Consider the following 24,623-nt stretch of genomic DNA (forward strand, 5'->3'; position numbering starts at 1 on the left):
AGTGTATGCATGCGCCAATGCATGTGGTTTCAAGGCATGCATGCGCCTAACCAAATGACGCTTATGCTCATTTGGAAATTTGCAAGGCATGCATGCGTCCTACCAAGTGACACCTGTGTTCAATGAAGATTAGATGCGATAGTTGAACTGACGCATACGTAGTGAAAGGTGGTTATTTCGGTAATTATTTTGAAAAATAGGTTATTTTAGAATTTAAATTGAAAAAGGTGGTTATTTCAAAAAAAAAAATCTGAATATTTTATTATCTGTTAATTTTAATTTATGTTGCTATAATATTATAAAATAAAATAAAAATTAATGATAAAACATATCTTTATCATTCTAAAAAAAATATGAAAGACTCCTCTCTATTCAGTGTTTTAAAAATTAAATTTGTCATCAAACCGGTAAGGATATTAGGTTATTGGTTTATTGGTCAATAATTTATTGATCAAACTACCAAGTCATTAGTCGAAATACATGATTAAACCGGATTAAATTGAATAACTCAGTTATATAAATTAATCTATATAGATCGAATTGGATGACTCGATCTCTAAAAAAATCACAATACCTACAAAATTTGAAAATTTGAAAATATCATAATTTTATAAGTTCATTCTTTAAATTTAAATTCTAAATATAATTATCACTCATAACAATATACAAAATCAAATAAAATTTGAATAAAATTTAATTGCAATATAAACTGAATAACAAAATAATTGAAAATATCTAATAAATTCAATTTTAATGAGGAAAGTTGTTCCAAATAAATTTTGAATAAAGTCTATTGATATTATAATTTTAATTTTCTTTTATCAAAAACAACATCATTTTGTCTGAAAAAAAAGTAAGTATTTTAATCTGTCGATTAGCTAGTTACGGTTCTGATCGGTTCAATAGCTTACTTGATCCAATAATCAGATAAGATCAAAAATATTTTTGATTCCCGATTCAACAGATTCTACTAATTGATATTATCTATATTTATGTACAAAATTTATGTACAAAACATGCATTAAATTTTCTATATTTTTTAAAATATCATTCATACGTAACTATAATAACTTTAACTTCTAAGATTCTAAAGCACATTTAGGGTTTGTATCTTCTAAATGATATTGATATTGAAGATGCATAAGCTGGATTTCGAGCTCCTAACATCTTCAATGTTTCAATTTTCAAATCTTTGCTAATTGAAATCATAGTCATGCCTTTAGATGAACATGCACCTTCAATCTCATAGTTATCATTTTGACTCACAGTTAATTGCCTCCTCCATGGTGAGCTTCCAAAATTTTGTCACTTGATAATAGATTCAATGGTAATAGAGATTCAAATCTTTTCTCATCTTCCATTGTCCATGATTTCAAAACACCTTTCTTGTTATCAAAATTCTTGCTTGAGAAGGTGGCATTAACATTCAATTATAAGCACTCTCTAGCTTCATTAATTTTTTTAACACGATCAACTGATTGAAGGTTCTCACTCGAGCTCGAGTCAGGCCTATCTTTTTAAAGATTTTTTGCATTATTTCTAGATAAAGAAGGAATTGGCCAAATTTGAATGCCTAACCACTTCAAACAATCATCACTATTATATTGTTTTATGTTGGTTGTCCCCTCCCATTTAGGAACTTCAGTTTGAAACCTAGGTCCAACGGGAACAAATGGCCTTGGAAGATGGTTACTTCTAGAAGGTAAAAATCTCTAGCATGAATATAAAAGCTCTCTTCGCATCGCAGAATCTTCGGCGTCACTAAGGTGACAATAATCTTGTCTAGAAATAGCACAAAATTCTACTCCATCATTTTGGGCAGGAGAACCATATTTGTGTCTTGTTGGTAAACTAATCTTTTTTCTATCTGATGGTGTTGAACATAAGACAGGAGATGATTTTCGGTTTTGATCTATGGCATTATCAGTACCATACTTCTTTTTAACGACACGCTCAGAATTAGTAGCAAATTTATCACCACTTATGTATTGCTTACATTTCCTCTTCTGAAATATAACATAGAATAAAATAATTGTGGCACTATTACAGAGAAAAAAATATTTACACAACCTATACACTATCTTAGATAGTTATATCGAGTTTTGATTAGTCTCTATAATTTGGTAAAAGTTATATAAATTTTTAATTAATAAAATATATTTAAAAACAGAGATTGTTGTTAGCACTCATTTTCTTTTTGTTGCAATTTTGTTGTGTTATGTCAAAGCAATGAAGCACTTACACATACACAATATGAGTATCTGATATGTTATGTATCCGATACACCATTAATCAAAAAATAAATGATATATTTTTAAATTTCGTCTTTAAATCTGCAACATTTTATTTAAATCCTCCGTCATTTTAAATAGGACTATATCATATCAAAAAAAGAAAATTTTATTTGTTACTACTTCATCATATGGTAGTAAATAACTCACTTCCATGAATAAAATTTGACAAATCAATTCTACAGAGCATGAACTCCAACACAGATATCTTATACAACACTGACCGTTTATTCTGGTTTTTGACCTATTTTCCAATTTTTATTCTAATTCTATGACAGGACAATTTCTGTTGTCAAATGAACCGAAAACATGTCTGATTCAACCGAACCTCACTTTTATTACATTAGTCTATAATACTACAAATAATTTGATAGAAATTGACACTTGACATAAATAGGCAGAAAATTATACTCTTGTGATAGATATTCGCAACTTCTCTTATACTAAAAACAAATTGCGGTAGTTGAAAAGTAAATAGGTATACATACCTGTGAACTTTTAGAACTAGAATTCAACAGCATGGGAACATCGAACTTTTGATTTTGAAGAATATGATGTGACGACTTTTTATCACAAGGTTTGGAAGTTGTCTCTTTTGACCATATCATCACTTCGCACTATTAAAAAAAACATGTTAATTGAAAATTTTAACTAACTGTATTTAGGATCCTGTTTGTTTTTTACTTTTTCTTAAATGAATTTTATAGTGTTACATATTTTAATGTAAAAATAATTTTAAAATTTTTTTTTATAAAAATTTGGTTTGAATATTTATTTTTAAAATATTTTTTTAGGTATTTCATCATTTTATAGAAACATTTCTTAGATATCAAAATTTCAAAAAATCACTTAATTTTGAAACTATTTCAAATAGTTTTTCATAAAAATCATTTTTGAGATATAACTTTTTAAAAAAATTGTGATTTTAATTATGTTTTGATCTTCAATAATGTATATTTATGTTATAGAATGAACAATTCAATCTTTTAATTTATAAAAAAAAAATTATAAAAATTTGTAATATTTTGAAAAACATTTTTGTAGAATCCATATTCAAAATACAAAGAAAAAATTCACTTTTTAAAGTTAAAACAAACTGGTCCTTAATCTTTTGAGTTTCATATAAACAAGTCAAATTTAATATTCCATCATTTTTAGTATTTAATGAAAAAATTCATTCCACTATTTTGCATTAAATATTTGAGTGAAATGAAAAATATATCGGCGTCTTAGAGTATATCAGCGTATCGATACGTAAAATATACATTACGACATAATATTTAGAATATTCATGATGCATTGTTATATAACAATAATAACAAGTCTTATTTCATTAAATGAGATTGATTACATAGATCAAATTATACCATAAAAATCACTTTTCTCTTCTTCTAATTAATCTCTAGGTCACTTTTTCTCTAACATTTGATAACCCACGTGTACTTTCCTGGAATTAATATTTTTTTATCCCGGATATTAACTTCCGAATACATTTTGGTCTCGTAATTTAAAAAGGGTCCATATTAATCGTTTAACTCTTCATAGTGTATCATATTAGTTTCTTAACTCTTCAAAACGTACTATTTTAATCATTTTTGTCTAATTAGTGATGGGTTTAACTATTAATTTTTGAATTTTTTTCATCGCTAATTAGATGAAAAAGATTAATATGATACGTTTTGAAGAGATGAGAGACCAATATGGATTTTTTTTTACGTTAAAGACCAAAATGAACCCCGAGTTTAACATACGAAACCAAAAAGAATATTAAGTAATTCATAAATCTTCTCTTTACATTTCAAACCATCTAAACATAATTTTCACCATCTTTTCTACTATAAATAATTTAAATACATTCTTTAATATTATCATTCTTAATCTTAATTCATCTAGTTTTAATAGATTCAACTCAACATACTCATCTCTTTTACATTTAATTTATTTTCATAGCACTCTTTCCTGTCCAATGTTTTATCTCATACAGCACCGTTGGTCTTACAACTATTCAATAGTACAAGAACAACAACAATAACCAAATTTTATCCCACTAAGTGGAATTGGATATATGAATCTAATTATGCCGTAATGTTCTTTCCAATATCATGTTTCTATCCAATTCGTTAATTTCAAAATCTTTTTTTAATAGTTTCTCTTTAAAAAATTAGATCTCCATCTATCTCTAATTATTTGACTTGTTTCAATACGATATACTCTCCTAACGATTGAACCTACATATCTTCTCTCTATTTATCCAAACAACCTAAACTTATCTTCCATCCTCTTTTCTAATATTTAATATAAATTCTATCCTCAACAATTTCTCTAATAATATCATTTATAATCTGTATGAAATCATGCTATAAAATAGAACAGTTAATTCTGTATGTGCACAAATAAGTTCAATGAGATTTTAGTTTTCATAGAAACCTTACAGAATGTTGGATAAGGAAGTATGCGAGGAAAAAAGAAACGCCTCTCTTTTAAGAGATGATGTGGTAACCTAATAATAAACATGAAGAAAACATTTATCTTTTAGCCAAAATAAAATAAATTATACTATGATAAAAACAAGAAAAAAATAAATTATAAGCATATAATTTAATAATTATGAAGAAGACATTAGTCTTTTACCCCAAAATAAATAAATTATGATATAATAAAAACTTAAAAACAGATAAAATTATAAATATGCAAGCATATACAATTTAATAATTATAGTATGATGTGCGATCACTAAAGAACTGCATCAAATAATTTTGGCCAAATTTGTTTAGTTCTTCTCATTAAATAAATCTTTTATAGATAGATTAGGTAGAAGGAGTAGAGAGGTAGAGAAAAGTTTGAGAGAAAGAAAAACAACTATAGTTTATTTACCAAAATTTTGGGCTATGTTTAGATTGATAATATTTCATAGAATGAAATGATAGTTAATTTAATTTGTTTAGATTTGCAAATAATAGATGCAATCAGATGGAATATGATAAAATTGATCGTATCTAATATTTTTTTGAATGAAACAGAACAGAACATAATGAAATAAAAATGGTATTTCATTGTTTAAATATTTTATGATAGAATAGAACGTGACCACCAAAATTAGATAGTAAAACAAATAATGGAAAATCATAAAATGCGTTCCAACATGTTTCCCTCTATTTCATCTATTTTTAATTAATCTAAATAGGGATGACAGCGATAGGGTTTGAGCTATAATACACGTTTCCATACATGCGGTTTAAAAAAATCCTCATATCCGAGCTCACACCCGCGTGAGCATCAATACTCGTAAACGTACACGTATCTTATGGGTAACTAAATACTCATATTCATACCCTTTTACCAGTATTTCTAATAAAAAATAATATATCATATATAACTGATAGGGATGACAATGGATAGGGTTTGGACAGGGTACTATAGTACCCATCCCCATACCCGCGATTTAAAAAAATCTTCGTGCCCGAGCTCATACCTACTTGGGTGCCAAAGTTAGCATCCGTACCCGTGCCCTATGGATATGTAAGTATCCATACCCGTACCCGTGACCCGCATTCCTATTAAAAATAAATAGATCAATTATAAAATATCATATAATTTTAAGTTTTTAAAAATATTAAAAAAAAATCAAACAATTTATTATTGAAATAAATGAACACTTATACTAAATATATAATGGCTTAGCAATGATATACATTTTATAATTGATATACATACATTTTTTATATAATAATATAAACTAAAATATATAAATAAAAATAAAAATAAAAATTCATAAATGTATAGTGTCCGAGTATGGGACAGGGTGGATACCAAATTGCTCATACCCGCACCCGTACCCGCTTTTTTTATGGGTAATTACCCGAGTCCATGCCCGTACTCATTTTTACGGGTTTTACCCTATCCGTTGTGGATAAATTTGCCGGTGTCCATCGGGGATGAGTCAAATTGTCATCCCTAATAACCAATCATGTCATTTTAAATTTTTGACAATAGTAAAAAAATTCAAGGATGATATTGTTGAATTAAGAAATAAACAAACATTATATTAAAATACATTCAAGTTTAATAGTGATATATTTAATAAAATTGATAAATTAACATCTATGCATAATAATAAAAGTAAAAATATATAAATATATATTGTCCGAGTATGGGGCGAAGTGGGTACTAAGGTACCCGTACTCGTGTCCATATTCGTTTAATTTTATGGATAATTGTATGTGTGCATACCCATATCCACACTACGCCAAAAATGACTTTTAACAGCGCATCTTAGACAGCGCTTTTAAAAGAAAGCGCTGTCTAAGGTTAAAATTAAAAACAAACACGGAAAATGTTCCAAGAAAATAATAAAAGCGCTGTCTAATGGGGGGTCTTAGACAGCGCTTTCTAAAAGCGCTGTCTAAGACCCCCCCCTTAGACAGCGCTTTTAGAAAGCGCTTATAAATATAGACTTTAGACAGCGCTTTTGGTAAAGCGCTGTCTAAAGTCTTTAAATTAAAAAAAAAATTAAAACCAAAAGCGCTGTCTAAGGGGGGGTTTAGAAAGCGCTTTTGGAAAGCGCTGTCTTAGGCATACCTTAGAAAGCGCTTTACACAAAAGCGCTGTCTAAGGTCTTATTAAAATAAAATTTCAGACCACAAAAGCGCTTTCGTTCTCTGTTCTTTTGTTTTCCCTCTTCTTCACTCACCTCAAAAACTTACGCCATTTCCACAAAAGCGCTTTTGTTTTCCTTCTTCTCAACTCACACAATAACCCTACCTTCTCACTCTCGGCGGCCGTGCTCACGTATTTCTCTCTGGAAACAAACCCTAAATAACTTTGGTACCGGCGGTGCTCACGTATTTCTTCTCACTATACCGGCAGCGAAACAAACCCTTCCTTCTCACTGTACCGGCGGTGCTCACGTACTTCTCACCATAACCACACCTTGGTAAGTCTCTTTCTCAAACCCTAAATAACTTTGGTACCACATGCATGTTGAAGTAGAGGTAATGACTACATTGTATTCATTCTTGCATATGTGAATGTTTATGGTTTGTGAGTGATATTTGATTTTATATAATGTGTTATAGATGAACATTATGTGTGAAAACTCTTGCCCCATTTTATATTTTTCTGTATCACCAATGTTGGTTCTGTTGAAAACTCAGTCATATTTTTCTGTATCACCAATGTTGGTTCTGTATTATGTGTGAAAACTCAGTTATATAAAATGACCCAAATTTTGAGATTTTGAAGTTTATTCTGTTGCCTTAGGGTTGAATGTTGGTTTTGAAGTTGAATCAGTTAGTGTTTAGGGAATTAAAGTGTTAGTTTGAAATGTTAGTTAAGTTAGTAAGTTAGTGAAAAGTAGTTAGTTGGTTATTGATAATATGATTGTTAGTTGAGTTGATTCGATAGTTAGCTATGAAACTGTTAATTATGTGTCAGAGACTGTTAGAGATTAATTAGAACAGTTTTGTTAGTAGGACTGTTATGAAATTTGAAATGTGATTCAGTTAGTTATTTAGGAAAGTTGGTTAGTCATGTTTGAATTGGCAAATAAAGTTAGTAAGTTAGTTAATGTTGAATGGACAAGGTTTATTAGTGTATTTTGAAATCAGTTATTGAAATGCTAATAGGAGTTAAAGTAGTAGTTAGTGTATCAATTTACTAACTCATGCTAGTCTGAAAAGAACAAGCTACAAAGTTTGGTGACAGGTGAATACTAGTTAGGATGTTAAATGGATTTTGGTGAATGTATTTTGAAATCAATTTGAATGTTCATTGAAACTACTATGGAATAATAGTTTTGACCAGTTGAATGTTCAAAGATACTACCTTAGTTATGTATTTTCGTCTAGATTAATTGTTTACTTTAATAAGTAGGAAAACCATGGATAAAACATGGATCTGTGCCGATCGAATGACCAAAGAGTACGAGAGTGGGGTTTTGGAATTCGTTAAGTATGTTGTTCAACACGCTGAAAACCCCAGACGAATGCATTGTCCTTGCTTGCGTTGTTGTTATATTGGTAAGGTTGACGCACATGGATTGAAATCGCATTTGCTGAGGCATGGAATTGATCAAAGTTATCAGTGTTGGATATTTCATGGTGAGAAAATTAACGAGAATGTTGAATCGAGTGGAAAAAGTAGTACGACCTATGCTTCATACGACAAAGACACGGAAACATACGATTGTGATCGAGTTGAAGAGATTGTAGAAGCACTGGAAGAAGATCTTCATGATTGTCCTGAAATGTTTGAGAGGATGGTAAGCGATGCAGAGAAACCGTTGTACAAAGGTTGCACTAAATTCTCAAGACTTTCTGCGGTATTAAAGTTGTACAACTTAAAGGCGGGCAATGGATGGTCGGATAAAAGTTTCACAGAGTTGTTGGCCCTTATGAGAGAAATGCTACCGGATGATAATGTTCTTCCTAATCGAACCTATGAGGCAAAAAAAATGTTGTCTAACGAATATTTGTACTGAATATTTGTCTAACGTTCAATCGATTGGACTCCCCAGAGCTCAGATTTTCGACAAAATGGAAGGTAAAAAATTAATTGGGAATAAAATTGTGACAATATCAAGGGATGAACGGGATCAAGTTCATTTGTATGTTCTGCACAATAATAATGAGGTTGAGCCATATGTTGAAATGCACAAGGATGTACTCCGAAGGTTAAATCCGAACAGAAATGAAAATTGGATAGTTATAGAGCACAATCAAAGTTTCATACAATGGTTGAAGGATCATATTTATTTGAAGCGCTCTTCAGATCCTTCTTCGGTAACAGAAAGGTTGAGATGTTTGGCATATGGTCCAAGTTTGCATGTGTTTTCTCATAGCGCATATTCAATTAATGGATACACATTTTATACCAAAGAACAAGATGATAAGAGTACTATGCAAAATAGTGGTGTCACCGTGCTAGCTGAAGCAATGCATATATCAAGTATGAAGGACTTAAACCCCAAATATGCAAATTTGTCATATTTTGGAGTTATTGAGCACATTTGGGTGTTTGATTACGAGAAGTTTCAGATTCCCATCTTTGGTTGCAAGTGGGTGAATAGTAGTGGCATACGAATGGATAAGTCTGGATTTTTGCAAGTTGATCTTACTAGGGTGGGGTACAAAGATGAACCTTTTATTCTAGCATCTCAAGCTAAACAAGTGTTCTATGTGAATGACCCAAAGAGTACAAAATGGTCTATAGTGCTTTTCTCTAACAAAGTGACTGATGATAGCGGTGTCGATCAATGTGATATTGACGTTGAGAATGAGTCATGCATTAGACGGAATGAGTTGAATAGAAATGATGAAGTTGAGGATCTTATACCGGATGAGTCATATATAAGAAACGATCATAATGAGGGAATTTGGATCAATTCATCCGTACGCATTGCTAAGAAACAAGTGATTAATATTCCAACAAAGAAAAGAAAGAGATGTTAGTGACTTAGGTAAATTATCCATGGTTTCTTTATTTTTTTTTCATTTGTTTTGATTATAAGTTATATGTGATAATGCATGATTTCATTATATTTTTGTATTCAATTGCTTTGATTATAAGTTATATCTGATAATGCATGATTTCTTTATTTTTTTGTTTTCAATTGTTTTGATTATAAGTTATATTTGATATTTGATGGTTTCCTTGGTTTATTACAGGTTAGACATGGCTGATGACCAACATGAGGAAGTTAGTAAAGTATCCGCGGAAGAAGAAATTCGAAGAGGCATCACAGTAATGCGAAGGGTGGTCCAAGGAAGATCTCGAGGCATCATACTAGATGTCTCTTGGAACAACCAGGGACAACTTATAGAACCTAATGGGCATACCTTAACTAGTTTCATCGGTGCACTAGTAAGGAATGAAATTCCCATTACATGTGATGATTGGAGAAATAAAGAGTTGAAAGAGTCCAAAGAAAAAATTTGGAGTGAGATAAAGGTACAATCATTTGGCCCTTAATTATACGGTATCAATTATGTTTTTTCAATTACCGATACTAACTATCAATCTGTATGTTTTTCTTAGCGATGTTTTAACATCGAAGAAGAAAGAAAAGGGTTTTGTATGAAATTGGCCGGAAAGCTTCTTAGAGGGTTTCGGACATTTTTATCATCCAAGTTCCTTAAGGATGCGGATGGTAATTTTGTGGATGCGGAGCTTCCTAGAAAATATGAAAGTTTGATATCGGCTGAAGAATGGGAAGCTTTCAAATCCAAAAGACAAGACCCGACTTTTCAAAGAATAAGTGCTACAAATCGGGAAAGAGCATCAAGTCCCGCATATCCGTACCGAAAAGGACGTGTCGGATATGGACGCTTAGAACAATCCATGGTAAGTATTTATAAATTGCGAAAACAAATTTGTTCATCATATATTAGTTTTATCTGATCAAATTGTATGACTTAATGTGTAGCTGCAGAAGGAGGAAAGTTCAGAAACATCTCTTCCTGCACATGTTTTGTGGAAGGAAGCCCGTGTGGGCAAATCTGGAGTTCCTCAAGAAGAAGTTTTAAACGTATACCAGAAATGTGTAAGTATAACATTTTTTCATTAATTGAATAACATTTTTATACACAAATATTTGACAAGTATACGGTATTCATCTGATTTTTCAGGAGGAGCTATCTCAGTCTCTATCTCCCGATGATACTAAGAGCATACTTAGTCGGGCATTAGATGTCCCTGAGTATTCTGGTCGGGTGAGGGGTAAGGGATTTGGAGTCACTCCGACCTCCCTCAGTGTTAAAAAAGGAAAGGCTCCTAGTAATCGGGAGCTTCATGCAAGATTGGAAGCCATGCAAGCTGAGCTTGATGCATTGAGGAGAGAAAGAGAGGCTAGCGCCTCAACGGTATACAGAGATGCTTCGGACAAAAACAGTATCAACTGTACCTTTCAGCCGAACATTCCAGAGGTAATTACATATAATTGTCTTAAATTGAACTATTTGCTTAAATTATGTATTTGACATATATACACATTAACGATTTCTTGTTATTATTGGTTTTAGGGCATTTCCCATTGTCAGCTGTATTTGTCGTCACCATACTATCGGATGGTTGGCAAGGGAAAAGTGCATAACGTTAGCGGAGTATTACTCCACACTAGAGAGCTCCCTGCTGGATGTTTGAAGGTATCAGTTGATATTGCAGTTGAGCCGAATGCAGCATTACCATATCCTAGCGATGATTCGGAAGCAACAACGGTGCACGAAGCAGTAGGTTCGTTTGTTGCATGGCCGACAAACCTCATATGCGTAGGATATGAGGTATGCTTAAAACTTATGTTAACTTTAATGTGTATATTCAAAGTTTAAAATTTATGCTTAAAATTTTACTTACATATTTTCTTGATTATGTTAAATAGACTCCCACAAAATCCAAATCAAGAAAAGAGGTAATATACAATTATATGACATATATTCATGGAAGTTGTTACATTCTTAATTTGATCTAACTATTTATATGACATGTAGGTTCAAGAAAATGAGGTTAGCAATGCCTCCGCACAACAAAAAAAGGAGGTTAGGAACGCCTCCGCACGGGTAAAAAGTTCTGGTGCTAAGAAGACCGTAGCTAGGAAAAAACCTACCACCAAGTATAGGTCGTGCCTCAGGACATTTCTAGAGATGGCCGATATACCGACCGGAGGTGTTCGGACTGTACATATGGAGGAAGGGATTTTCGGCTTTGCTCACGACCAAATGATTGGTAATGAAGACTTCATGCAAGTTTTTAATCATGAAGAAATCGGCGTCACCGTTGTCAATACATATATTAGGTAAATCCGGTCTACTTTGTTTTATTAATTAAACAACTTATGTTAATGATGTTTACTTTATGTTAATCCGGTTTACTTTATGTTTCAAAAGAGGTGTTAATGATGTTTTTATATTAGGTTTTTGTATGACAAAATGATGCGCCCCAATGATTTGGACGAGTCATTCGGATTCTTAGCACCCGCGACCGTTAACTTAGGTTTAATCTTAAGTAGACCGGATACCGTGACGGAGTACGTTCTTCGGATCCTCAATGACAATAAAGATGCGGAGAAGTTGTTTTTTATACCGTTTAATACCGGGTTAGCATTTCATTCTAAATTCATCTATTATAATTATTTTCCAAGTTACCATCTAACATTTGCCTAATCATTACAGTGGACATTGGTTGTTGCTCGCAATCAATCCTATCCGAGAAATTGTGTATTATCTTGACTCGTTAGGAAATGATTGGACAACATACCCGGATATGAAGGACCTAATTGACACGTAAGTGAGAATGTTCAAAATTTTTCTTAGTTTATGTGAATTGTTCTAATTGCTTCATTTTTATTTTATTAGCGTCCTACAAGCTTTTCGGGCCCAACGAGATATCCAAACCTCAAGGAGGAGCGCCAACCGCATTACATGGATTAAAGTGGCGGTATATTTTTAATTACCACATTTTTTATTATATTAGTGATGACACTTGATAAAACTTAGTATTTATAATCCATATTTTTTTTTCATGTAGTGTCCTCAACAACGTAATCAAATAGATTGCGGGTATTTCGTGTTGAGGTTTATGCGAGATACTCTTGCTTTGGGCCGATTAGTGATTCCCACCGATGTATGTATTTCTAACTTATGAGTTATTTTTATATTTACACATATCTCATATAATTAAATAGTTGGAATTAATTCAAAATATGTTATATTATTATGTAGTACTTTGAGGAATTCAAGTGTGCATTTTATACAAAGGATCAAGTGGACGAAATCAAAGAGGAGTGGTGTCAATTCATGATAGAGCTCAAAGTTTTTTCGAAAATTTGTGTAATTAATGTGTACATTTGTAGTATATGTAATGACTTGTAAATGTGTACATAAATTTGTATATATTTTGATACATTTAAGGCAAAATTGGTTTGAATTGGTATATATATATATTTGTTAGCCAAAAATTGTTAGAAAAAAGGCCAAAATGGCATGTATAAAATGTGATAACTGTCTGTCAAAATCTGGTTGAAAACAGGTAGAAATTCTGGTTTATAAACCTGGAAAAAATGTGGTTTAAAACAAAAGCTTCAAAAATTTTCGTATACATTAGACAGCGCTTTTGTAAAAAGCGCTGTCTAAAGGGGGGATTAGAAAGCGCTTAAGGCAAAAGCGCTGTCTAAGGGGGGGGGGCTTAGACAGCGCTTTTTGAAAAGCGTTGTCTAAGCCCCCCCCCCCCTTAGACAGCGCTTTTGCCTTAAGCGCTGTCTAAGGTATACCTAAAAAAATTAAAATAGGGGGGCTTAGACAGCGCTTTTTGAAAAGCGCTGTCTAAGCCCCCCCCCCCCCCCCCCCCTTAGACAGTGCTTTGGCCAAAAGCGCTGTCTAAGGTATACCTAAAAAAATTAAAATAGGAGGGTCTTAGAAAGCGCTTTTGGCCAAAGCGCTGTCTAAGGGGGGGGGGGGGGGGGGGGGGGGCTTAGACAGCGCTTTTAAGATTTAAAAAAGCGCTGTCTAAACCTTTAGCAGCGGAGGTTTAGACAGCGCTTTAAAGCGCTGTCTAAGGTCTTGTTTGGCGTAGTGCCATTTTGCATCCCTAAATCCAAACAATAGAACATATGTGAATACCATTCTATTACGTCTCATTCTATATCATCCAATCAATCCAAATATATCCTTAATTTTTTAATCTTTGTTAAACTTTAAATATTGGTTTTCCATAGTATAATATTTTAGAGTTTATATATACATTTAGGTTTTGTTTGGGAGGTTGGAGAGGAGAAAAAGTAAGAATTTTAAAAAATATTTTTTCTTTTAAAATATAAAAAAATATTTAACATTTTGAAAAAAAAATTGTATAGAATAAGATGCTTATCAGTAACATATTTTATATAATACTTATCATTAACATATTTTATATAGTGTTTATCATTAATATTTTAAATTTTTGATATGTTATAACAACAAAAATTATATTTGAACGAAAAATAAGCTATTTCACTATACTCCCCTCAAACATAAGCTATTTCATTAACATGCTTGTACTGCCGTTGAGAGACACATTTATCTCGTCATGGGCACTTCAATATAATACATTGTCTGACCACCATGTCAGGAAGACTTTCGACACAAGGAGTCAATCCCTTACTCGAACCATCAGCTCTAATACCATTGATGGATCATCATGAGGGGAAGCATTCACATTGGGTCAAACATTCATCTAAAGGTCAAAGACTCGCCTAAACAAGTGATAAAGATATCACATATTCACCCAAAACCTAAAGGTGATAGATGTATGGATCCTCTTACTTCTAAAGTGTTAAACCTCCACTTTTATAAGTCAAGTGTGACTTAGAACTCACATTTGTTTTTCAATACAACTCACTTTTTTTCTCAACAAAGCTATCAAGGTTAAAAACTCCGCACAAATTGTCAAAATTTATAACACTTTCTAATCAAAAAATCATTTTGTTAAGATTTTGTTTAAGAGTTTAGAGAGGGAAAGGGAAGGCGTTGGAAAATAATAAAAATATAGAAAAGAATTTAATATTTTTTGAAATAATAATTTTATATTAGATTCAATTCAAAGACTATGATTTGGAAGAGAGACGGGGCCAAGAATATTAGCATATAGAGGCAAAAAAAATTATATTATATATGGGGGCAAACTAGTTTTGTTGTATGATTTTTAACAACGGGGATTTCAATTCAAAGTTGTTAGCTGCGATTGTAGGATTAACAATACTTGAATGAGGTTCTTCGTTAGAGGGTAAGGCAAAATCCTTGAGTGGTTTACGGTTTTGATCCTCTACCATTGCTCTTTTGATTCTTTGGAGCAAAATTCGTGCACGTACATACCTCTCTGGTTTAGCTATTGGGTCTTCTAAAGTTCCAGTACTGCTAGTCCTTCGCATTGACCGGGAAAAAGGTGCCTTAATCTAGACGTTTAATAACAGAGCTTCAATATTTGACGTAATTGATCCCCGACAATAGCGCCAAAATCTTGATGTGAGTTTTCCGCAAGTATACGGAGTGTATCAGAGTAATATAAAAGGTTGTCGAACCCAAAAAGATCTAATGGTTAATCTTTTGTTTTCTATTGCTACGGTATTTATCTAAGACAATTGTAAAAGATTTGGAATAGGAACAACAAAGTAAAATAATAAACTTGAATAAATTCAAAAATGTAATACCGGAATGTGGATCTCATCGATCAATAGTACTCTTATTATTCTTAAGCAGGACTACTTATGGGATAATGTTATCTTCCTTGAAAAAGAATTAATTAAAAAGGAATTGTCGCTCTCGTGTATTAGGAGTCAGATTTTAATCTCTAAATTATATCGTTCGCTCTCGCGTGCCCGGTGCATTTTGCGTTAAAGGAGTGAAAACCTTTTTTATAAATTAGATTTTATTACTTAGTTAAAAATGGTTTTGGTTGGAAAATATAACTTTAAAGGGTTCCCGGCTTTCGCTCGGATAACCGGATTCTAAACCTATAAACGCGTCTGAAGATAGTTTTAAATCATTTTATAAAAATATCAAATTCTCCTAATTAATTAACAAAGTGATCTCGCGCTGTTTATTAATAAAAAAACTTAACGATTTTACCTTAGGTACCAGATGATTTTCGATCTTACTCGTCGTATATACGGTTCTACTCTCGTAGTAACCAGACCAATTTAATTTCCGAAAAATTGAGATAAAAACCAAAACAACCCCGATAGTAATCCTAAAGAAATAACAGACTGGGTACCATCGAATCGACGGTCCTCACATTCCAACACTAGTAGATTAGCTGGACATGGTCATAGTAAACAATAAAGCGAGGGATTGGAAATTAGAATTAAACATAACAGGCGATTCAATTAAAATTATGAACATGAAATGGAATAAATAAAACTTCAAATTTAAAGTAAGGCAAGAAAATAACAAGCTTCAAAGTAAATAAACAAAAGAAATAATACTGATAATAATAAGAATATAATCAAAAGAAAAGAATAATACTGATAATAATAAGAACCTACTCCAAATGGAGTCTTGAATCTCATACATGAATAAATTGAAGGAAAAATTGAATGGGAAAGTAATGCTAGCAAGATTAAAATAAAAGTGCTCCAAAATAAAGTGCTCTAAACTCAATAACAACCGCAATGCAATAATCTTCTGATGTGAAGAATTAAAACTCTCAGAAATATAAATATATGGCTTAAGTTGTACTAAGCTTGGATAATCTCAAAAGTCAGTTTCAACCACTATTTATAATGCTACAAAGCCTTGGAAACCAAGTCAAAGCCGCTAAATTCGTGTGAGAGAAAAAAAGGGTAATGGGGAGGAATGCTTCAACCATTTGACCACTTCGCTTTTATAGGGGATGGCGACCGTCATACCCCAATGGTGAACGCCACCTTCACAAAACAGGGAGACTTGGTATTTGTGATCATTGGATCATGGGACACGTCAACCACATCATGGCTACCTCCATGGTGAACGCCATGCTGGACGTCGTGAGTACAAAATACGCATTTTCTCCATTTTTCATCTGATTTTCCTCATTTCTTCGCGTACGACTCTCACATAGTTAATTTTCTGAAATCCAGACAAAATACCAACATAATACTATAAATGAAACGACAATAAAACATGTGCAATTCGAGCCAAATACGCGGTGTGTTTCGGTGTTATCAAAATCTCCCACACTTAAACCATTATTTATCCTCAAGCAAACATTCATGCTCATAAGAAGAAAATAGTGGTGCTCTGGTAATTATTCTAGGCTAAAGTTTCTAATTCACATTAAATTCATATTGATAGGTACAAACTTGCAAACTAAGGGTATCGTAATAACACATTCCGCGCTTGCGGTCATAAATTTCCTTCCTATACAAACCAGTTCGCATCATGTCATTATGCCTAGGCCTAAGTTACTCATCCCATTTTCGTCCTTTTTCATTCAGGTGCAATCACATTAAGCTCATTATATGTACACACTCGGAAAATGAACCTGTTAGTGACCATGATCCATATTATGTCAAAATTTTGATGAATATGTGTAACAACCACATATAATATATGTCTAGAATACATATTATACATAGTGTAAAACTGGTACTGAAATACATAAGCGCCTAGCGGCACGGTGTACATATACATACATGCCCAAAAGAAACATAATATGGCATAAAGTGTACACAAAAGTACCCAAAATAAAACTACTAGGAACTAGATCATTAAACAATGATTCCAAAAAAATATCTACACAGCGGAATAGCCATCCAGTCGCCAGGTAAGCAAGACATCACTTTATCTTATCCTTACCCTTCACCTGCTCAGAACAACCTGAAAAATAATCAACAAAATGGGGTGAGATAATAATCTCAGTGGGTTCCCTATCTTATGGGTACACTCGACTCTATAGGGTTTTCTAATCAATATTTTGTTTTTCTATCAATATATAACCCAAGTCAACAAGGGAACAAAGACTTGAGCGATGGGTAACTAACTCGCAATGTATGGCAACATGCACCTGAGTTCTCACAACTCAACCACAATCATTATTCAGATCCACGAAACATCAATTCCCGAACAGACTTATATCTAAGCCAGGTCCAGTTCATGCATGCTCGTATGATTCGACTTTCACGGTGGATATCAGGTCCTCTATGAGGCTTAATCCCCAGTTCAAGCGGCCGTCACCTGTATGGGCCTCTAACCCACTTAGGGTATCTTTCACTGTATGGGCCTTTAACCCACTTAGGTGTCCACCTTTCCCCCACGTCCTCCGTGGTTGGGACTCAAACCCAATTGAGGCTCGAATCATCGGTCTCACATATGAATGCTTACTCATCTAAGCATACCAAATAGAGATGTGCACCATCACAGAAAACACACATTCTGAATACATGATCGGTTCCATAAATCATCAGTTCCACGAACCAAAAGAAATGCGTCAATCACAGGTGACTTCGTTCACCACAATACATAAATAATAACATGTCATGTTCCATACAATACGTCTCATTCTTAATCATGGCAACAATTCGTCCACGACCTCCACATAAGCGTCGTACGAATGAATATCGTCATCCAATGTTATCTGAGTTATAAACCTCACTCATGACCTAATACCAATCCTAGGTTAACTTAATATATTCATCATGTAATTTTCACCATTAGCATGTATTCAACATAAGCATAGCATCACAAATGATTAATGGTTGGAAGAATGCATTTAGAAACACTTAAGAAATGGATTTTTAAGTTTTTAACATAAGTCAATCGATTGGTTGGGGAAGCCCAATCGATTGGTTCTTCACACATTTCTGTTTTTCAAAGTTTGCTGAGGATCAATCGATTGATCCTGAGTGTCAATCGATAGGCTCACTAAAATTTTCCACTGTTCATATACAGAAAGTTTGTGCAATCGATTGTAATGCACTATCAATCGATTGGTCCTGTAAAACTCAAATTTTCTACAAAACGAAATGATTGTGAAATCGATTGGTTGTAGGGACCAATGGATTGGTCCACTCACATTTTCACATTTCCAAATCATGTTATCACAAATCATGTTATCACAAATCATGTTATCACAAATCATGTTATCATAAATCATGTTATCACAACACTTATAAGAACACATCAAAGCACATGTTCATGGAAATCAACAAGAGCAAGAGAAATATTCATCATATAGCATGGATTTTCATGATTTGTCTATGATTCTACAACCCTAATCTTCTAGAAATCTAGGGTTTCTAACTAGAACCCACCTCAAGAAATAGAAGAGGAGAAATTGTTGAAGATGAGATGAGGATGAAGATGATGGTGTTGGTTCCAAGCTTTTCTTCTTCTTCTTCTTCTTCTTCTTCTTCTCCACTAGCCTTGCTTTCTCTTCTTCCACCTTTCCCTTGAGCTACTTTTTTATTTCTATTCTTTCTGATACATAGAAAACCAAATGTCTTATGGTAGGTGGTAATAGGTAATAGCATGTGGTGGTGAGTGATTCAAAGACTAGTTGCAAGTGGCCAAGAGAATGTGTGGTAAGAAAGTGGTTACAGGTAGTAACAAATATCTCAAGTGGCACCATACTTGTAATATTTGTTCTACCGGAGCTATTGGCCCATTATTAGTGTTACCAAAATGTCCCAATTAATAAAACGTCAGTCCTAATTAATATTAATTAAGTCAACCTGAACTCACTATTTACTCTATTTATCCCAATTGACAACTTTTAGAACACATAGGAACTCAATTGATCTCAATCAATAGGAATTTTGGTATTTAAGGAAATACGGGGTATTACATCCTCCCCCCCCCCCCTTAAATAAAAATATGTCCCCGAATTTAAATATTACCTGGAAGAGATGAGCGTAAGCTTCTCGCATTTCTGACTTCAGTTCCCAGGTAGCATCTCCCGAATGTGATTCATCCCACTAAACCTTAACAAGAGGAATCTCCTTATTCCTTAATATTTTAACTTCTCGTCCTGCAATACGACTTGGTAGAGGTTCAAAAGTCAGATCTACTTTTACTTCTATTGAATCTGGAAGAATATGCTTAAGAGAATCTGGAATGAACTTTCGAAGTTGAGATACGTGGAAAACGTCATGCATTTCTGATAGAGAAGGTGATAAAGCTAATCTGTAGGCTACTTCTCCAATCCTCTCTATAATCTGGTATGGTCCTATGTATCTCGGACTTAGCTTCCGTGACTTAAACGGTCCTTTCAATCTCAACCTCGAAGTCACCTTCACAAATACATGATCACCTTCATCAAATTCCAATGGTCTTCTCCTGTGATTCGCATAGCTCTTTTGGCGATCTTGTGCTTTCTTCATCTTATCACGGACCATCTGTATCTTTTTGGTAGTCTCTTGAATAATCTCTGACCCTAAGATCCTTTCTTCGCCAACTTCCGTCCAACATAGAGGTGTTCTACATTTCCAACCATACAAGGCTTCATAAGGAGCCATCCCAATACTTGCATGATGACTATTGTTATATGTGAATTCAATTAATGGTAAAAAAGCTCCTTCCAATTCCCTCCACTTTCAAGTACACAAGCTCTTAACATATCTTTCAGTGTCCGTATCGTCCGTTCATTTTGGCCATCCGTTTGAGGATGATTAGAAGTACTCAAGCATAATCTTGATCCCATAGCTTGTTGGGATGCCTTCCAAAACCTTGAAGTAAACTTTGGGTCTCTATCGGACACAATGCTAGTTGGAACACCATGCAACCTAACAATTTCTAAAATGAACAACCGTGCAAGGTGACTTGCCTTGTAAGTAGTCTTCACGGCCAAGAAGTGCGCGGACTTAGTTAACCGATCCACAATCACCCAAATTGAATCATAACCACCTTGGGTCCAAGGTAACCCCACTGCAAAATCCATTGAAATATTATCCCATTTCCAAACTGGAATCTCTAAAGGTCGCAATAAACCACCTGGCTTCTGATGTTCAATCTTTACCTGTTGGCATACAATGCATTCCAACATATACTATGTGATATCCCTCTTCATTCAAGGCCACCAATAGTGCTTCTTCAAGCCTTGATACATCTTCGATGAACCTGGATGTACAGTAAACGCCCCTTTGTGAGCTTCCTCCAAAACTTTTCTTTTCAGCTCGGCAACGTTCGGAACACAAATCCTTTGATTAAACAGAATAACCTCATCCGGTGACTGAGCGAAACCTGGTTGAGTCGACATCTCTTGCAACTTTTCATCTATCACTTGTCCTTGTCGGATCTCTTTCCTTAGGTTAGAAATAACATTCAAATTTCCTATTATCACACCGTCCTGCGTCCAACTAAACTGAAGATTAAGATCTCAGAACTTTTCCAACAATGCGTATTCTAACATCATCAACTCAGCTTTATGTATCTCTTTCCTACTTAAGGCATTCGTAATCTTATTCGCCTTTCCTGGGTGATAGTTAAGCTCAAAATCAAAGTCCTTCAAATACTCGATCCATCTCCTTTGTCTCATGTTTAACTCTTTCTGGTCGAATAAGTATTTCAAACTCTTGTGATCACTAAAAATCTCAAAATGCACTCCATACAAGTAATGTCGCCACACCTTCAATGTAAAAACAACAGCAGCTAGTTCAAGATCATGAGTTAGATAGTTCTGTTCATGAGGCTTCAACTGGCGAGAGGCATATGCTACAACCTGACCACTCTGCATTAACACCCCTCCTAATCCTTTCTTAGAGGCATCACAAAATACTTCATAAGACTTACTAGGATCATGGATGACTAAAACAGGAGCAGTTGTTAGCCTTTCCTTCAAACTCATAAAACTCTTCTCACACCCTGAATCCCATTTAAAAGAAATTTCCTTTCGGGTAAGTCTAGTCATTGGTAATGCTATCTGCGAAAACCCCTTTATAAACCTTCGATAGTAACCTGCCAAACCTAAGAAACTCCTGACTTCGGAAGCATTCTTCGGTCTTTCCCAATTAATGACTGCTTCAACTTTAGATGGATCCACTGACACTCCTCCTTGTGATATTACATGACCAAGAAACTTCACTTCGTTCATCCAAAATTCACGTTTACTTAACTTGGAAAAAAGTTGCTTCTCTTGCAGTACGGATAGAACAATACTTAGGTGTTCTCTGTGCTCTTGGTGAGTACGAGAATAAATAAGAATGTCATCAATAAAGATCACCAGGAACTGGTCCAAGTAAGGTTGAAATATCTGATTCATATAGTCCATGAAAATAGCAGAAGCATTCTTCACACCAAACGACATTACAAGGAACTCATAATGGCCATATCGGGTTCTAAATGCGGTCTTTGGTACATCCGAACTCTTAACTCTTATTTGATGATAGCTCGATCGTAGATCAATCTTCGAGAACATGCAGGCTCCTTTCAACTGATCTAACAAATCGTCTATCCTTGGCAGAGGATACTTGTTCTTAATGGTAACTTTATTCAACTGGTGATAATCAATATACAACCACATACTACCATCCTTCTTATTTACTAATAACATTGGAGCTCCCCATGGTGAGACACTAGGTCGGATGAAATGCTTGGTTAACAACTCTTCCAATTGATTCTTCAACTCTCTCAACTTGAGTGGCACCATGCGATACGCAGAAATGGAGATTGGAGCCGCCCCAGGTATCAGATCCATAGAGAATTCCACTTCCTTTTCAGGAGGAAGAGAGGTGACATCCTCAGGGAAAATTTTTGGAAATTCACAAACGCTAGGAATTTGCGTAACACTCAGATTATCGCTAGATTCCTTGGTAAGAACCAAGAGAACTGACTTTTCATTCTCAAATAAGAAATTAACCATGCCAACCGTACCTTCCAAGATAGTAGTTAGTACATCCTTTGGAGTAGCTTCACTAGATGGAATGATAATCAACTTCTCTTCACATCCAATAAACACCGAATTGGCGGAGATCCAATCCATCCCCAAAACCACATCAACCTTCTTAAGTGGTAAACAAATAAGATCAATCTGGAAAATTCTACCATTCATCGAGAGCGAACAATTTTCACAAATCAACGGTGTCTCAACCACGTCATCCATGGAGGTAGTAACCATCATAGGAAGAGACAAGGGAATTTCTTGCAGGCCAAGACGCTTCATGCACTGAATTAATACAAAAGAGTGTGTCGCCCCACAATCAAACAATACAAAACAAGGATGATTATTGACGAGACACGTACCAGCAATTAATGCATTGTTTCTTTTAGCCTTCCTTGCATCCAAAGTATAAACTCGATTGGTACTCCTCCCTTGCATCTGATTCTTATTCTAGGGACATTCCCTAGACATGTGTCCCTCCCTTTGACAAGTAAAACACCTAACTCCACTTCCAGCATATCTTCCAAAATGAGACTTCTTACACACTTGACATTAAGGAGGATGGTTAGGTTTTGCATGTTGCACCTGTTTTCCTTAAAAATCCTGAGATCTAGGCCTAAACTGGCCTCCCTTGGTCTCTCTGTCCACTCCTATACTGATCCCTTTCTTCTTGAACTTTCTTCAAACTGTTCTCAGCCACATAACATTGCCTTAACAATTCAACATAAGAAGTGAATTCCCTTTGAGAAACATTATGAGAAATTTCACCCCTTAGACCAAAAATAAACTGATCAATCTTCCACCTCTCATCAGGTGCGTACGCAGCCTGCCTAGAATAAGCAGCCATATCTTCGAACTTCTCAGCATACGCAACTATTGTTATGGTACCCTGTCTAAGCTGCTGAAACTCAAATTCTTTCTGAGTCCTCAAAGAACTAGGAAAATACTTATCCAGAAAAATAGTCTTAAAATGCTCCCAATCCCTAGGTACTCCTTGATTGGTCATAAGGGTCGAAGCACTCTCCCACCAACTCACGACTAGATCCTTCATCATGTGAGAAGCAAACACAACCTTATTCTCTTCACTACAATGCACTATCTGAAAAATCCTTTCCATGCTGGTTATCCACTCCTGAGCCTTCACAAGATTCAACCCACCATGGAATTCAGGAGGATTCATGCGGAAAAAATCTTGGAAACTACCACCTGCAGCTTCTTGTGGAACCCCTTGAGGATGCAAACCACCATTTCGCTGTTGCATCATCTGTTGCATGAATTGGTTTTGTTGTTGTTGCATCTGTTTCACAAACTGAGGCCAATGAAAACCTTCACTACCACTTGGCGGTTCAGAGTCTGAATTCTGGGTTCTGGGTCTACCACGACCTTTGCGTCTGTCAGCCATGATCCAGAATGTCATACAAATAGGATTAAGTTGATCAGGCTCAATACTATGAATACAACACCAAGGACAATGATGGCAACCCACATATGAGGCAGAAAGAAATACTTATAACATTTCATGGCTAGGTCGAGGATACGACCTTCTCTGATACCAAGTGTAATAACCACATATAATATATGTATAGAATATGTATTATACATAGTGTAAAACTGTTACTGAAATACATAAGCGCCTAGCGGCACAGTGTACATATACATACATGCCCAAAAGAAACATAACATGGCATAAAATGTACACAAAAGTGTCCAAAATAAAACTACTAGAAACTAGATCATTAAACAATGATTCCAAAAAATATTTACACAGCGGAATAGCCATCCAATCGCCAGGTAAGCAAGACATCACTCTATCTTATCCCTACCCTTCACCTGCTCAGGACCACCTGAAAAATAATCAACAACATGGGGTGAGATAATAATTTCAATAGGTTCCCTATCTTATGGGTCCACTCGGCTCTACAGGTTTTTCTAATAAATATTCCGTTTTTCTATCAATATACAACTCAAGTAAAAAAGGGAACGAAAACTTGAGCGATAGGTAACTAACTTGCAATG

General features: G+C 34.3%; 2 protein-coding genes across 2 annotated transcripts; both read right to left on the reverse strand.

The window, feature by feature from the left end:
* Positions 1 to 19,707: 19,707 nt before the first annotated feature.
* On the reverse strand, positions 19,708 to 22,889 carry LOC127094947 (uncharacterized). Its single transcript, XM_051033704.1, has 4 exons — positions 21,357 to 22,889; positions 20,859 to 21,077; positions 20,458 to 20,747; positions 19,708 to 20,266 (listed from the first exon to the last, which is right to left on the reverse strand). The coding sequence occupies exons 1-4, from the start codon at positions 22,887 to 22,889 to the stop codon at positions 19,708 to 19,710; spliced, it is 2,601 nt and encodes an 866-aa protein (XP_050889661.1).
* A 334-nt stretch (positions 22,890 to 23,223) lies between these two features.
* LOC127094948 (uncharacterized) lies at positions 23,224 to 24,009 on the reverse strand. Its single transcript, XM_051033705.1, has one exon. It carries the CDS (start codon positions 24,007 to 24,009, stop codon positions 23,224 to 23,226), a length of 786 nt encoding a protein of 261 aa, XP_050889662.1.
* Positions 24,010 to 24,623: the final 614 nt, after the last annotated feature.

The sequence above is a fragment of the Lathyrus oleraceus genome, chromosome 6 (genome assembly GCF_024323335.1).
Source record: "Lathyrus oleraceus cultivar Zhongwan6 chromosome 6, CAAS_Psat_ZW6_1.0, whole genome shotgun sequence".
Lineage (NCBI taxonomy): Eukaryota > Viridiplantae > Streptophyta > Magnoliopsida > Fabales > Fabaceae > Lathyrus > Lathyrus oleraceus.